General features: G+C 38.8%; 1 protein-coding gene across 3 annotated transcripts in view; it reads right to left on the bottom strand.

The window, feature by feature from the left end:
- The window catches only part of LOC127641204 (poly(rC)-binding protein 4-like), a 108,398-nt gene that overhangs the window by 39,152 nt on the left and 55,169 nt on the right, over positions 1–14,077 (bottom strand). For all 3 annotated transcript variants that reach the window (XM_052124024.1, XM_052124025.1, XM_052124026.1), the window contains exons 4-5: positions 11,397–11,429; positions 5,768–5,884 (exon numbers count right to left, since the gene is read on the bottom strand). In XM_052124024.1, coding sequence (XP_051979984.1) covers positions 5,768–5,884; positions 11,397–11,429 — 150 coding nt within the window. The remainder of the gene's footprint in view (positions 1–5,767; positions 5,885–11,396; positions 11,430–14,077) is intronic.

Raw genomic sequence — 14,077 nt, 5'->3', positions numbered from 1 at the left:
GTCAATATGAATGATTATGAAATCAAAAAGATTTCTATTATTTAAAATGGTGTATACTTAAAAAATAAATTGAAATTAAGGCCGCATCCACAAAAATACATCTTCACTTGATAAAACCAGAGATTATATTATGCTCCCTTATGAAAATCGAGAGTTCATGGCAAATTATAATTGCCATGAATAATTTTCACTTGCAAATTTGCAGAAAACCAAAAGCTCATTTGCATGTGAAATTAACAAGCGGCAAGTTTATAAAGCAGCAATTTTATTGTAGTAAACTCCACACATTGTTCACTCCAAAAGGATTCTTCAATGTTAAACTTGTTAAAGACTAATGGACAGTTGCTCAATTCATTAAGGGATGAGCTGTTTCCTCACATGTTTCCATCCATTCAAAAAGAATGACCTCTGTTGTCTTCACCAGTGTACTGCCATGTTACAATGGTTTGCTAACCTTGAAGGCTCCCCTTGATAGAGGGATTCTGGAAAACACATACCATACATGTCGATTTTTCTATGTTTACACCTCTAATCCACACATCTTTTTCCTCCATTGGAAATGCTCTCCTTTACCACATACTTTAAGTTTTTACATGGAAATGGATTAGTGTTAACACACTGCTCAAATAAAACCCAACAGCCATTGGAATTTGGTGTTTGTTGCTGTTTATTGGGGAAGATTTTTTTATTTGTTTTATTTTTATTTAATATTCAACTTGTCCTTTTAATATAGTTATGTTTTGTTATTTTTAACTCTTTGAGCATCACTAATATCTTTTCATTTTAATACTTGAATTTCTTAATGTCATTGTTTTCCAAAGTATGTAGTCCTTGAAAACGTTTTCAAAAGTCAAAATGTTCAGTGGAGGGAAATGAATAGGTTTTCAACTAAAACATACAGAAGCAGACGTGGCCCTATACCTTGTCTACACAGGGGGCATCCGTTAACGTGACGCGACACAAAGCAATGTCTTGAGGCTGTCTGCACTGGACGCATTGACACAAACATTCTAAACCACTTATTTGTGTTGTTGGCAGTAGCAGCACCAACGCATGCAGGGCAAAGTGGAATGGGACACCCGTTCACACCGCAATGGACACTTCCATTGTAGACAGCATCACTGACTATAATGGGTTCTACTAGTTTTGCAATGTGACGCTCATGTCTGGTGTAGACCGGGTGTAAGAATATTTGAAATACTGCCATTTGTTTTAAGTGGGTCGCACACCAGACGAGAAGTGAAACACTGCGTCGTGGATAAACAGTATCTTCTAGCATAAGCTAAAGTCAATAATGCATGTCACTTGACAATTTGGGTTGAATTTAATGCAGTCTAATGAAAAACTATATGAGTGGCGCAGTAGTATTTTGAGCAGCTTCTGAAGGCGTAGCTGCCGATGGACAGTGAATTTTAAGATGCTGTGTGTTGTCTGCCAGAAGCGTCTGGTGTGCGACCCTCATTAGGCCACTTCCATATTAATACGTTTTCATTTGAATACACATTGATTTTGCAATGTGTATACATTTATCAACACTGGACTTTAGAAAACACTCTCCAAATCACATACAGTAAAAAACTATGACTTTATGAAAATGAAAAGGTTTCAAACTTAAACTGATTATTGTGGACGAGGCCTTAGAACATGTAAGTTAAGAATGTTCACTCTCCAGATTCATTCTTAATATTAATGTAGGACATCAAACAAACCCTGTACCTCTCTTCCCCCTAATTTCACTTAACCATCCTACTGGATAATAAAACATCAATTTACTCTCAACAGACTGAGTCTGTATTATTTGCATATTTGGTATTGATTAAGGAGGACCTGGCCCAGAAATTCGGATGATTTACAAGGTCCCTAGGCCAGATGCAACGGATGATTTTTAAAGCGATTTCTGAAGCTGTCTGAGTTTATTTTATCTCAAGGTTGAAAGCAAAAGGGCGGAGTCAAGGACTGTTTCCTAATGCAGATAGAGATACAGTATACCGTTATTTTTGTGTCCAAACAGGCAGTACTTTAACAGGCAGTTTTACCAAAGAAGGCGGTACTAGAGAGTGTTTTCGAAAGTCTCCATTCGTTTTCGGTGGTGTAAAATGGCATTCCAGTGTGGATGAGAGGTATAAACGTAGCGAAATCAATGCATTTTCAACCTAAAATATATACAGTAGTTGATGTGGCCTCAATAGACAGGAAGTTATGCGAACATTAAATCTCAACATGCCTTGATGCCATTCAACCTTCGTATACTGCCTAAAAAGGCAGCATTTTTTGCAGATGTATTCAGCATATAACAAGAAACCTCAATTTTCTCTGACCTCCAATGTCCACTCGATTTTAAGGCCCAAAATCTTCAGTTCTCTCTTATCTGTGCCACATATCTTCAAAGAAACATCACTTTAGCACTTCAGACTTCCTGCATGTTCTTAGCTCACTACATCTTCAACAACAACAGACGAAAATGTATAAATAAAAGCTGGGCCTGACCTCAATAGAGCGCCTTGTAAAATTCAACCAGTAAAACTCATCATATGCTCAGCATAACCAAACCTCGTCACCACCTTTCAATGGTTTCTATGGTGACTCTTCCTTTATGGATAGAAGGCAACAGGCTTGTATGGAGGACAAGGAAAGAGAGGAAGATTCCTATTAGATGTTTAATGAATGGCACCCTGCCTGTTATGAAAGGATATCAAATACATAATGGATTTAGCAGGAGTGAGTTGATTCATTATTACTTAGTGGGGGTAGAGTAGACGTGCTGCAGGCAGACGGATACACCTCATTGACTGGATGTTATATAACTCTACTGATGCCATTAATACAAATATGGATGTGAAACGTGGGTGTATGTATACATTCCTAAATGTCTTCACTTCTCTATTTATGTATTTACTTTTTAATGTTTTTACATTTTAATTTTTAAATAATCCACCTGTTTTCTCCAGGGGGCAGTATGCGAAACGCCAGCTGTATAGGCAATGCATAGCTTACACAGAGCAAAGCACACTCACCGACAGCAGACAGCAGATGAGAATGCGTTCTTTCATTCAAACACTTGGAGCGCCAATCAAAATGCTGGGATCTCAAGTTGCGTTTAACTTGACACAGCGACCTAAATCTGTATGTTAATGTTGCGACACAACCAAAGTGACAGCGATTGCTGTGAAATGTAGGCCAATGAATGTCTTATGTTCAATAATATGGAAATAAACAATACATTGGATTCTAAAGCCACTGTTTGTGCTGTCATATAAATGCTTTACTAATGTAATGCATTTTAATGATCTGAATTATTATTATTTTTTATTATATTCTGTATTTAGTTTATTCTATAAAGTACTGACAACATCCACACCTTGATTGATCTGGCTGTATTCATGCATCCTTCACAAAGACCACAGCCTTGCTGAAGCACTGCCAGAACATCACCGATCCTCCACTTGGTCGTCTAATGATTAGATGGAGACCTGCAGAGGCCTTCAAGCCACAAATCTGGGGGTGCATCAGCAATGCTGGAAGTGAAGGATGCATGACTCAAGCCACGTGCAAAGTTGTCCTGGAAGAAAACTTGCTACCTTCTGCACTGACAATGTTCCCTAACTCTGAGGATTGTTTTTTTCTGGTAATCAAGGTGTGGATGGAGGACCACCGGATCAAGACCCTGTCATGGCCAGCCCAATCTCCAGACCTGAACAACCATTGAAATCCTCTGGAATGTGATCAAGAGGAAGATGGATGGACACAAGCCATCAAACAAAGACTGAAAACACTGCATATATTTTGTTATTTTGACCAGTTGTAATTTTCTGCAAATAAATGCAAAAATATGACAATATTTTTATTTGGAATTGGGGAGAAATTATGTCAGTAACTTATAGAATAAAACAAAAATGTTAATTTGACTCAAACACATACCTATAAATAGTAAATCCAGAGAAACTGATAATTTTGCAGTGGCCCCTTAGTTTTTTCCACAGCTCTAAATGTATTGTATATACATTTAGAGCACAAGGTTTTGTGAAGAAAATAAAGCATTATATAGACACGCACAATTTCAAGCTCCGCTAATGCACCTGAATGGATCTGTATATGGATACGCTCCACCTGTGTTTCACGTAGGTCAACTTGATGACATCACTGTTCTGCAAGCATTGTGTGTAGTTGAAAATGGCAAGTGGAGAAAACGAGCCACTGAGCCCCCTGCATTTTTCAGGTTTTCTGTCTGGAAACATTTTGTTTTTGTTGTCAATTACAACAGCGATGGTCAAAAACTTTTTACAAGACAGGCACTGTTTGAAGACATCGTTTGACACCAGTGCCGTATACTGGTAATAAATCATCATATGATAATTTACACCGACGATATGATTCCTTACTCCACTGATGAAGATGTGTGATTTCCGTGTATGATTAAAACACTCAAGCTGCATCACAACATCCTTCGTATCCATTTTAATAGCAAAGTTCCTTCTAAATTGATGCATACAGCTTCCCAATATTGAATAAATGTGTACTAGAGATTTAGATGGATTTTATGATGATGCATGTAGTGCAATAGTCCAGGTATTAAGTTAAAATGTTGATTTATTAAATAGAGAAAAGGATTTTTTAGTTAAAGACCCAACGAAAATTAACCATGTTTTTACTTTAGTAATATTGTAGTAACCATGACTGCTGTCACCATGGTTTTCTTTGCAGAAATCATGGTTTTGCAACAGTAATACTGTAGTTTCCATATAGTAACCATGATTATACTACATATTGTAAACATGACAGTAGCCATGTTGATTTTGTGGTTACTATGTTTTTACCGAAAATACCGTAGTTAAATTATGGTTACTGTAAAACAATTATTTTTATTAAGGGCAAACCCGTTAAAGTGTTTGCTACTAAATAGAGTATTCTTACTTTGGATTTGGCATACCATACCGAAACAGTGACCCTAAAACCGTGAAACAAACCACAGTGACCCTAAAACCGTGAAACAAACCGAACTGTGAGGAATTTGAACCGATACACCCCTATATATATATATATATATATATATATATATATATATATATATATTTACATTTATGCATTTGGCAGATGCTTTTATCCAAAGCGACTTACAGTGCACTTATTAAAGGGACAATCCCCCTGGAGCAACCTGGAGTTAAGTGCCTTGCTCAAGGACACAATGGTGGTGGCTGTGGGGATTGAACTGACAACCTTCTGCTTAACAGTTATGTGCTTTAGCCCACAAACAGCATGTTTTTTTTTATTTTATTTTTTTTTGTCACAGCATTCTGGGAGATCTAGCACCTGTTTCATCAGAAAGCTGTATGTCCTCTTTATAGCAATCATTTACTGAAATCTCCAAGGGAATGTAATGCTTGTGGAGGACCAAATAATTTTTTCGGAGATTATCCCACCATAGATCGGCATCGACCCAGTGCTATGGGACCTACAGAATATTTATGAAAACTACCCACAACTGCTTCACCCAGGTGTTTTAGAATGGCTGAGATTCAAATACACAACCCCTAGGTTTGTATTTTTATACGGTGCATTATGTTTTAATGCCTGATTTCACTTAATATTAAATGGAGATTAGCTATCATATCATATCACATCATATCAATATCAGATAACATTTTTATATTGATGTAACCTAAATTTTAATGTTTGCATATTAACATGAGCATGTGTACTACATGATACTGTAAGGTCATTGCTCTGTGTGCTTATTTGTGTATTTCAAGAGCAGTTTTCCTGTCCTTACCTCCTCCAGTTTGATTGTGATCATAGTGAAGGCTCTAAGCACACACTCTGTGGCGCCTGTGATGGTGATGATTCTCTCTGGGCACGAGCCTTCTGAGATATTGATGCGTGCACTGCTCTGTATGGATGGGAAGATAGGACAAAAGAAACAGTCAATCGGTGCTAAAGTAGCAATAGATATTCAGAAATAGACAATAGATGGCAACCTTAATGTGGCTTTGTCAGAAAAATAAACATAATTAAAAAGGAAAAGGAGATTATTTTCTTACCCATTGGCAATGTTTTGTTTTTACTACATTTTGTTAGATTTATCTGAAAAGAATGATATGTTATGTTGTTCTTTTGCTTCTCAAGTAAATGCATCTTGTTTAATTGGGATTTTTGTATTTTTTCAATGAACTAAAATTGGATTTGTTTTGATTTTTGTTTTTAAACATAACTCTAACAGAATTGAAGAGGTTTATGCTGCAAACAAGAAAAAACTACTTTTTAGCCAATGAGGTACAAAAAAATAAACTTAATTCAAAGGGAAACCAGTTTCATTTTCTTACCCCATTGGCATTTTTTTTGTGTTTGTTTTAAGAATAAACCAGCACTAACTTTTGTAAGATTTCTTTAAAAACATGTGACAAGGAGGAGGGTGGGGCCGGGCTGTGAAGACACACAGCCGGCCCTGAATCGGGCTAATCAGCCGGGAGGGGGATAAAGACAAGCTGGAGGCACCAGTTCGAGAGAGAGTTGTACACGGCCATGCTGCATGTGTGTCCTTATGTTTTATGTTGTTTAAAGTTTTAAACTCTATGTTGAATGTTCAGCCAGTTCTCATCTCCTCCTTGTCCGTCTTATAACTTTTATAGTGGTGCTGAAACCCGGGAAACCCACTGCCTGGTGATGGAGGGGTCGCTGCTGGCCGCCGAGAGCTGGAGGAACCACTGCCATCCACTGAAGAAGGGGAGGAGCAGTTCCATCTGCCAGGGGCCGGAGGACCCTCTGCCGTCTGCCAGGGGAGGAACGAGCTGGCATCCACCAGAGGGTGGAGGAGTAGTTGAGGACCGGGCAACAGTGCATCTGGGAGCAAGCAAGCAAATTTTTCTCTCTATCTCTCTCTCTCTCACTCTGCCTCGATCTTTCCCTCCCCTCATCTCTCCCAGGGCTCCAGAAAGGCAGGGAAAGACCACAGGGGAGTGTGTCATGCCAGGGGTTTCACCGGCCTGAGTAGGCAGATAGAAGCGTGTGACAAGGATGAGGGCAGGGCCAGGCTCTGAGCATACACGTCTGGCACTGAATCAGGCAAATCAGCTGGTGGTGACGAGCTGGAGGTGTCAGTTCACGAGAGAGAGACGCACGCAGCCACGCTGTCCTCACCACTGGGCGAGGTGATCAAGACCTTCACCGGCATCCAGCAGACCCAACACCATTCCCTCATCAAGCTGGAGCAGGAGCAGCATTTCCAACTCCTGCTCCAGGCCCAAGCGGAGGACCGAAAGGCATTCCGGAGCCTGGTCAGACATGAGGCGGTTGCTCCTACAGCCCTGGAGCAACCCCGGCTGTCGAACCGGTCAACCTCATCAAAATAGTGCCAGCGGATGATCCCAGAGCATAACTCAATCTTTTCGAGAAGACAGCCGAGGTGTGGGAATGGCCGCCTGAACTGTTACCACTAAGCGCAGCTTGCGGTCCAACAGCTCCCTGCAGCCAACCTCCTCGTTTATGCCAACTTGAAGAGAACCATTCTGCAACAGGTTGTCAGGACCCCCGAACAGAGCCGGCAGCACTTCAGCGCCCTGAAGCTGGGCAAACACGGATGCCCGTTCGCCTTCACACAACCATGCCTGCCGGAAATGGTTACTGGCGGGGGAACCCCGCAGCGCCAGAACATCATAGACAAAGTGGTACTGTCACCCAGCTGCCCTGTGGGATGGCTGAGTGGGTCCAGTGCCAACGTCGCTGGAGGAAGCGATCCAGCTGGCCGAGGACTACATGGCAGCGTTTCCAGGTAGCAGTGACCCAGAGTCTCTCTCTCTCTCCTACCCCCAAACCCTGCTTCCGCCTCTCCTCTTTCCATCCCGTTCCTGCCCACAGGAGGCTGGGCAGTCCGAAATTCAGGTTTCCTCCCCGCATAGAGAGGTCATCTTCTCTCTCCGCTATCCCTCCCAGGTTGGCAAGTCCCCATGAGTGTAGGAGAGGGGCCTGAGCAAGTCTGTTGACTGTCTGTTCTGTTCCAAGACCATTGCCCCATAATGGAGGTGGGCACTCTGGTCTGGATTCCCAATGATCCACAGGCTGCCCCCGATTGAGCTGGGATATATCGGATACCGGTGAGTACCCAGGGCGATACATATCCAGCTTTGCACGGGATATTCAAACGTATCTGGTGTTTACCATTAAGATACTATTCAGGGGGAGAAAACATAGAGTGGAAGCCACGGTTAATTCCCGCCTCACCCATCCGCTGATTTTGGGGATGAATTGGACTGATTTAAAAAATGTATTAAGGGAAATTTGTGTGGATGGGTCCTGTGAAATTATGTCTCAGTATGGACGTGCGATACTATGGCTGGAGAAACGGTGCCAGGGCCGTCTACATCTGGTCTGCTCAAGATGACGCAAGTGGGGAGGTCCCCGCCCTCAAGGAATTCCCTGTGGGGGATTTTCCTCTAGAGCAGTCATGTGACGAGTCCCTGAAACAAGCATTTAACTGCAACACATAAAGGACGGGCAAGGAGAAGGTGAACAGTAAACATAAAATTTTATTGAAAATTAAACCCAACAAAAATGCAGCGTGGCCGCGTGCGTCTCTCTCGAACCAGCACCTCTGGCTTCCCCTTATCTTGCTCTCCCACTGATCAGCTGATTCAGCACCGACTGTGCTCCATCACCTAATGACTAACTCCCCCCATCTCTGGACTGTGGATTAAAGTTATACTTTAATTATTTAAATTAGCTTTAAAAGCAATATAGGCCAATGGCATGTCCCCATTTAGATAGCGAAGTAAACGTTTGTATGTGAGTGTGTAGAGAACCAGCATAAATGAGAGACAATGTGTAATCTAATTTTACGTGTGACGTCATGTGTATATACTGTACATGTATTAATCTAATCGTAGTTAATGAAAGTGTGTGCATGCATCTCTGTGAGTTTATTGGGTATGTATGTGTGTTCTCCATGTGTATGCATGTCTCCAGCAGAGATGTTGACTGGTTTGTTTGCTTCACTTAAACTAATTTCTCCATCAATTATGAACGCACACACGGCAATACAAACACCTTAACTGAGAGTTGACATCATAAGGTATTGAAGCTCTAATTTGTGATGTCATTACTAAATTTAGGCACTAATAAACATGCCAGAGTGCTAAAACATTTTGATGCACGGTCTGTTGCTAGTGAGCAAACAAACTAAATATCGTTAACGATTTCATTCAAGGCTGTGAACATTTTAAAGGAATAGGTTATCTAAATATTATAATTTATGTTTTACTCACTCTCATGTCGTTCCAAACCCGTATGCCTTTCTTCTTCTTTTTTTTCTTGGCACACCAAAGGAGATATTTTGAAGAATGTTTAAAGTGCTCTTTTCCACACAACTTCACAATACACAATACACACTCCAAATATTTGGAATTTACCACACAAGTAATATAGTTTACTTTTATGGTGCTTTTTTGTTGTTTTGGGAGCTTGGCAGCTTCTGGTGTGAACATTCTTCAAAACATTTCCTTTTGTGTTCCATGGATAAAAGAAAGTCATATGGGTTCGGAACAACATGAGGGTAAGTAAATGACAACAGAATTTTCCTATTTGGTTGGACTAACCCTTAAGCTCCATCAAATATTAATAGCAGATGAACATTTATTATTTTTTTGACATCATGAAAGGCCCAGGAGTGAACCTTGCGGTATCCCTATTAATGCACTAGAAAAGGCAACTTGTGCAGACTTGTGTTCACATTTGCCACTCCACAAATCGTTAATTAGGGTGAAATAACACAGCTTTTTTGACATTTTAAATTGTTAGGAAGACAACAAAAATAAACATCAGCCAACGGTGAGGGAGAGAATGTGAAAGAGAGACAATGTGTGGTTTGTTTAGCTTGTGAGGGATTTCTACTAATCATCAGTGTAAAGGAAGACCTATTTTATATGCTTGGAGGGATATGCTCACACGGGCATTGGTCTCTGTCCTTGGTAACCCACTTCAATCTTTATCCAACAGCCACTGTTAATAGCAACTACCTTGGAAATATAATATAAAAAAAATTCATGTGTTTGTTGAGACTAATGAAACAGTCACTGCCGGAAACACTAATAAATGAACTAATGAGATGAAAGGCTTAATTTAAATATGCACATTCATGTCCTCAACACTATTTCAAGATTTATATTTGTCTTGTTTTCAATCATTTTTTATTTTATTCAAGATAGATTTATTTAAAAAGGAATATAGCAAAGATAATGTTTTAGCAATGCTCAAAAGCAAGAATAACACACACAAAAAAAAAAGTGGAAACAAAAATCCACATCTAGGCACTCTTGTTGGAGTTTTTGTGAGGGCTACATATTATAAAGGCACCAACGCGTATTGGCCCAAACAGGCCTTCATCATGATGCCACAAAATGAAAGACACCACGTACTGGCCACTAGAGGCCTGAAGTTGTATGACACCGATATTTACTTTCAAACAAAACAAAAGTGAAGCAATATACAAAATAAATTAATATACGTACCCAATCAGAGAAAACAAGTCATATAAACCAACACTATTTGCATATAAAAATAACACAATTTGCCAGTTAGTAATTAAAAATGTCTTGGTTACTGATGTAACCTCCATTCCCTGATGGAGGGAACAAGACGTTGTGCTGATGTAGTGACACTAGGGAGCCCCAAACACCTCTGATACACCTCAGGCCAATGAGAATGAGAAATGAGAATGGCATCCACAATCCAGTGGACAATCCTCTGTTTGGAAACAACCCCAACCGGCTGATGTGTCTGAGCATCAGGTCTTGCGCACACAAGGATCTCGAGAGTGAGCTAGAATCAGCCAGTCGTTGAGTGTTTAGGGCTCCCAAGTTTGACCCCTAGTTTCACTACATCGACACAATGTCGAGTGAGTGACAGATAGGGAATGTTCTCTGAAAGATATATTCTCTGAAAACAAGTCTTATTATCTGTTAATTTGAGCATCCCAACCAGCCCTACACAGCAACATTGGCTCAACCAACCTAAACCTATTTTTTGTTTCGACCAATTGCAGACAGGGAAGCGTTTGACAAGCCTGTTTAAAAATTGTTATTTTTCTGCACTTCTGTTTGGTGGCAATATTGGCATAGACGTTACACTGCCAAATTTTTTTAAATAAATAAATCTTTATTTACTTAATTTTTTAAAAGATATTAAGATATTTTTACTGAAAAACAAGATTTTTAAGAGAAAAATATTTTTGCTATAAATGTGGGAAATAAGGATGGCTTGGTGTCTTTCCGCCAGCTTGAAACCACATAAATCATTAAATTCATGTGGCATAGCATCATGCTAGCTTTTAAGGATCACTGTCTGCTCTGCCTTTATGATGCATGCTGGGACACTGAGTAAGACAACAGTTAAGTATTTAGCATGTAGCTTACCTCCTCTCGTATTCTTTTCACAGTATCTCCTTTCTGTTGAGGGAAAAAGAAGAAGATCATAACCAACTTATCTTCTTTTGTCCTATTGGTTCACTTGATATGTTTTTCCCCAAAGACAGTCTTTCACGATGTCCTTATAGTCGAGGATAAATTGAGTTTAACTAGTTAAACAGATAACTCAAATAAATGTAAATTCTCCAATATGGCATCTGCTTGTATAGGCCTCAGGGGAACCAGTTTCCCAATCAAAGACATGCAATTGGACTGACTAGGGAATCAATAGTCCATGAATCACTTACAGCAGATAGTCTAAGATAGTGTCTTTTTATCTCAGACACAGGAGTTAACGCAGGCTGCACAGACATGAGTGCAGATTCAAATACCTGCTTTTTCAGGGTTGACTGACATGTCATTGTGTTTAGATGGTTCAAAAGGATGACTGGATGTGTCATAAGAGGTGAAATAGGCCTGAGTTGTTTTAATTTATTAAGGACATTTTTATTCCAGATGAGACATTTTTGATACCACCCATCTCATATATCTAACAGCAATAGGCATTTTCATGCAACTAAGATCTTTAAAAATTAACACGATTTGCAGATGCTGATTAAATAATCGGTTGACTGGTAATATTGCAGGAATTATAATATGATGATGTGTGAACATTTCCATTTTCTGCGGTCCTGAGCAAGTTGTGTTGTATAATTCTGTCAATCTTCTGTGTGGAGTATAGACTTTAGTAAGAGTAAATGACATATTAAAATTGATTTGAGCAAAAACGAGGTCATGAGGGATGGAAGTACAGTCCATTAAGTGGGCTTTATTCATGAAATTCAAGATTACAACAATTTGTACAATAATGGTTTTACAAACAATTCCTGAAACACAAGTTCAAACTTGTGTTTGGCATAAGCAGTGCTTTAAGTAAGAATGGTTTAATGAACGTTTCATGAAACACAATCGGAAAGAATTCATGAATCGCATATGCAACAATTTACGTAAGAACAGTATTATGATCGAAGCATAAACCACAAGCAGAACTAATTAATTGAAGGTGTATGAATTTAAGGTGAATCATATACCCAACACTTTAAATAGGAAAGATTTGATGATCGAATTATGAAAGACGAATTCATGAATCACATAAGCAACAATTTACATAAATATATATTTAAGTATCGAAGCATGAAACTCAAGCAGAATATATTAATGAATCATACTCATTTTATGGAAGAAATGTTTTACTATCTAATCATGAAACACGAGCAGAAAGAATTAACGAATCGTGTACACAACACTTTACATCACAATGGTTTGATGATAGAATTGTGAAACTCGAACAGTATTAATTCATGAATCGCTTATGAAACTATTTACATGAAAATAATTTTATGATCGAAGCATGAAACATGAGCAAAATGAATTTATAAATTGCATATGCAACAATTTACGTAAAAATAATTTGACGATCAAAGCATGAATCATGAACAGAACATCTTCATGAATCATGTATGCAACAATATATGTCACGACCCCCTGTTGTCTGCCCCGTGTTTCACTTGTCACCTGTTTTAAACTACACTTCCCATATGAACAAACACATTCAAACATCTACATTCAACGACCGACCAAGACTGAACAAACAACGGGGCTTAAGTACACAAGGATAATCATGATCAAACGAGACACAGGTGAGAACAATGAGTGACTGCTGGCAGTGATGAGGGCAGGGAACTATGGGAAGTGTAGTTTAAAACAGGTGACAAGTGAAACACGGGGCAGACAACAGGGGATCGTGACAATATGTAAGAAATATTTCACGATCGAATCATGAACATGCAGAACAAATTTGTGAATTGTATACTAAAAAATTTACCAAGATTTTATGATTGAATTGTGAAACACAAGCAGAACAAAATCAATAAATGCATATGCAACAATTTCCGCAAGAATATTTCACGATCGAATCATGAACAAGCAGAACTAATTTATGAATCGTATACTCAAAAACTTAACGAGATTTTATGATTGAATCGTTAAACACAAGCAGAACCAAATCAATGAATGCATATGCAACAATTTCCACAAGAATATTTCACGATCGAATCATGAACAAGCAGAACTAATTTATGAATCGTATACTCAAAAACTTAACGAGATTTTATGATTGAATCGTTAAACACAAGCAGAACAAAATCAATGAATGCATATGCAACAATTTCCGCAACAATAATTTACGATCGAAGCATGAAACACAAGCAGAACTAATTTATGAATCGTATACTCAAAAAATTACCAAGATTTTACGATTGAATTATAAAACACGAGCAGAACAAAATCATTGAATGCATATGCAACAATTTACGCAAGAATAATTTACGATCGAAACATGAAACACGAGCAGAACTAAATCCTTAAACGCAAATGCAAGATTTACATAAAGCGGATTTTACAAATCTAATCATGATTTTACACAACCAAAATAAATTCATGAATCACGTTTGAAGCAATTTAGCGTAAGAATGCTTTTATGCACGAACGCTGTTACAAATGAAGAAACTACTTCAAATTAAGAATGGTTCTACAAACAGTTTGAGAAATTAGTTCAGCTGATATTTCATAAACGAAGCCCATTGAACTGATTGTATCTCCACTCTTCGACGTCTCATTTCCGATCAAGT

This window comes from Xyrauchen texanus, chromosome 50, assembly GCF_025860055.1.
Source record: "Xyrauchen texanus isolate HMW12.3.18 chromosome 50, RBS_HiC_50CHRs, whole genome shotgun sequence".
NCBI classification, from domain to species: Eukaryota; Metazoa; Chordata; class Actinopteri; order Cypriniformes; family Catostomidae; genus Xyrauchen; species Xyrauchen texanus.
This window is presented reverse-complemented; position numbering and strand designations above follow the sequence as displayed.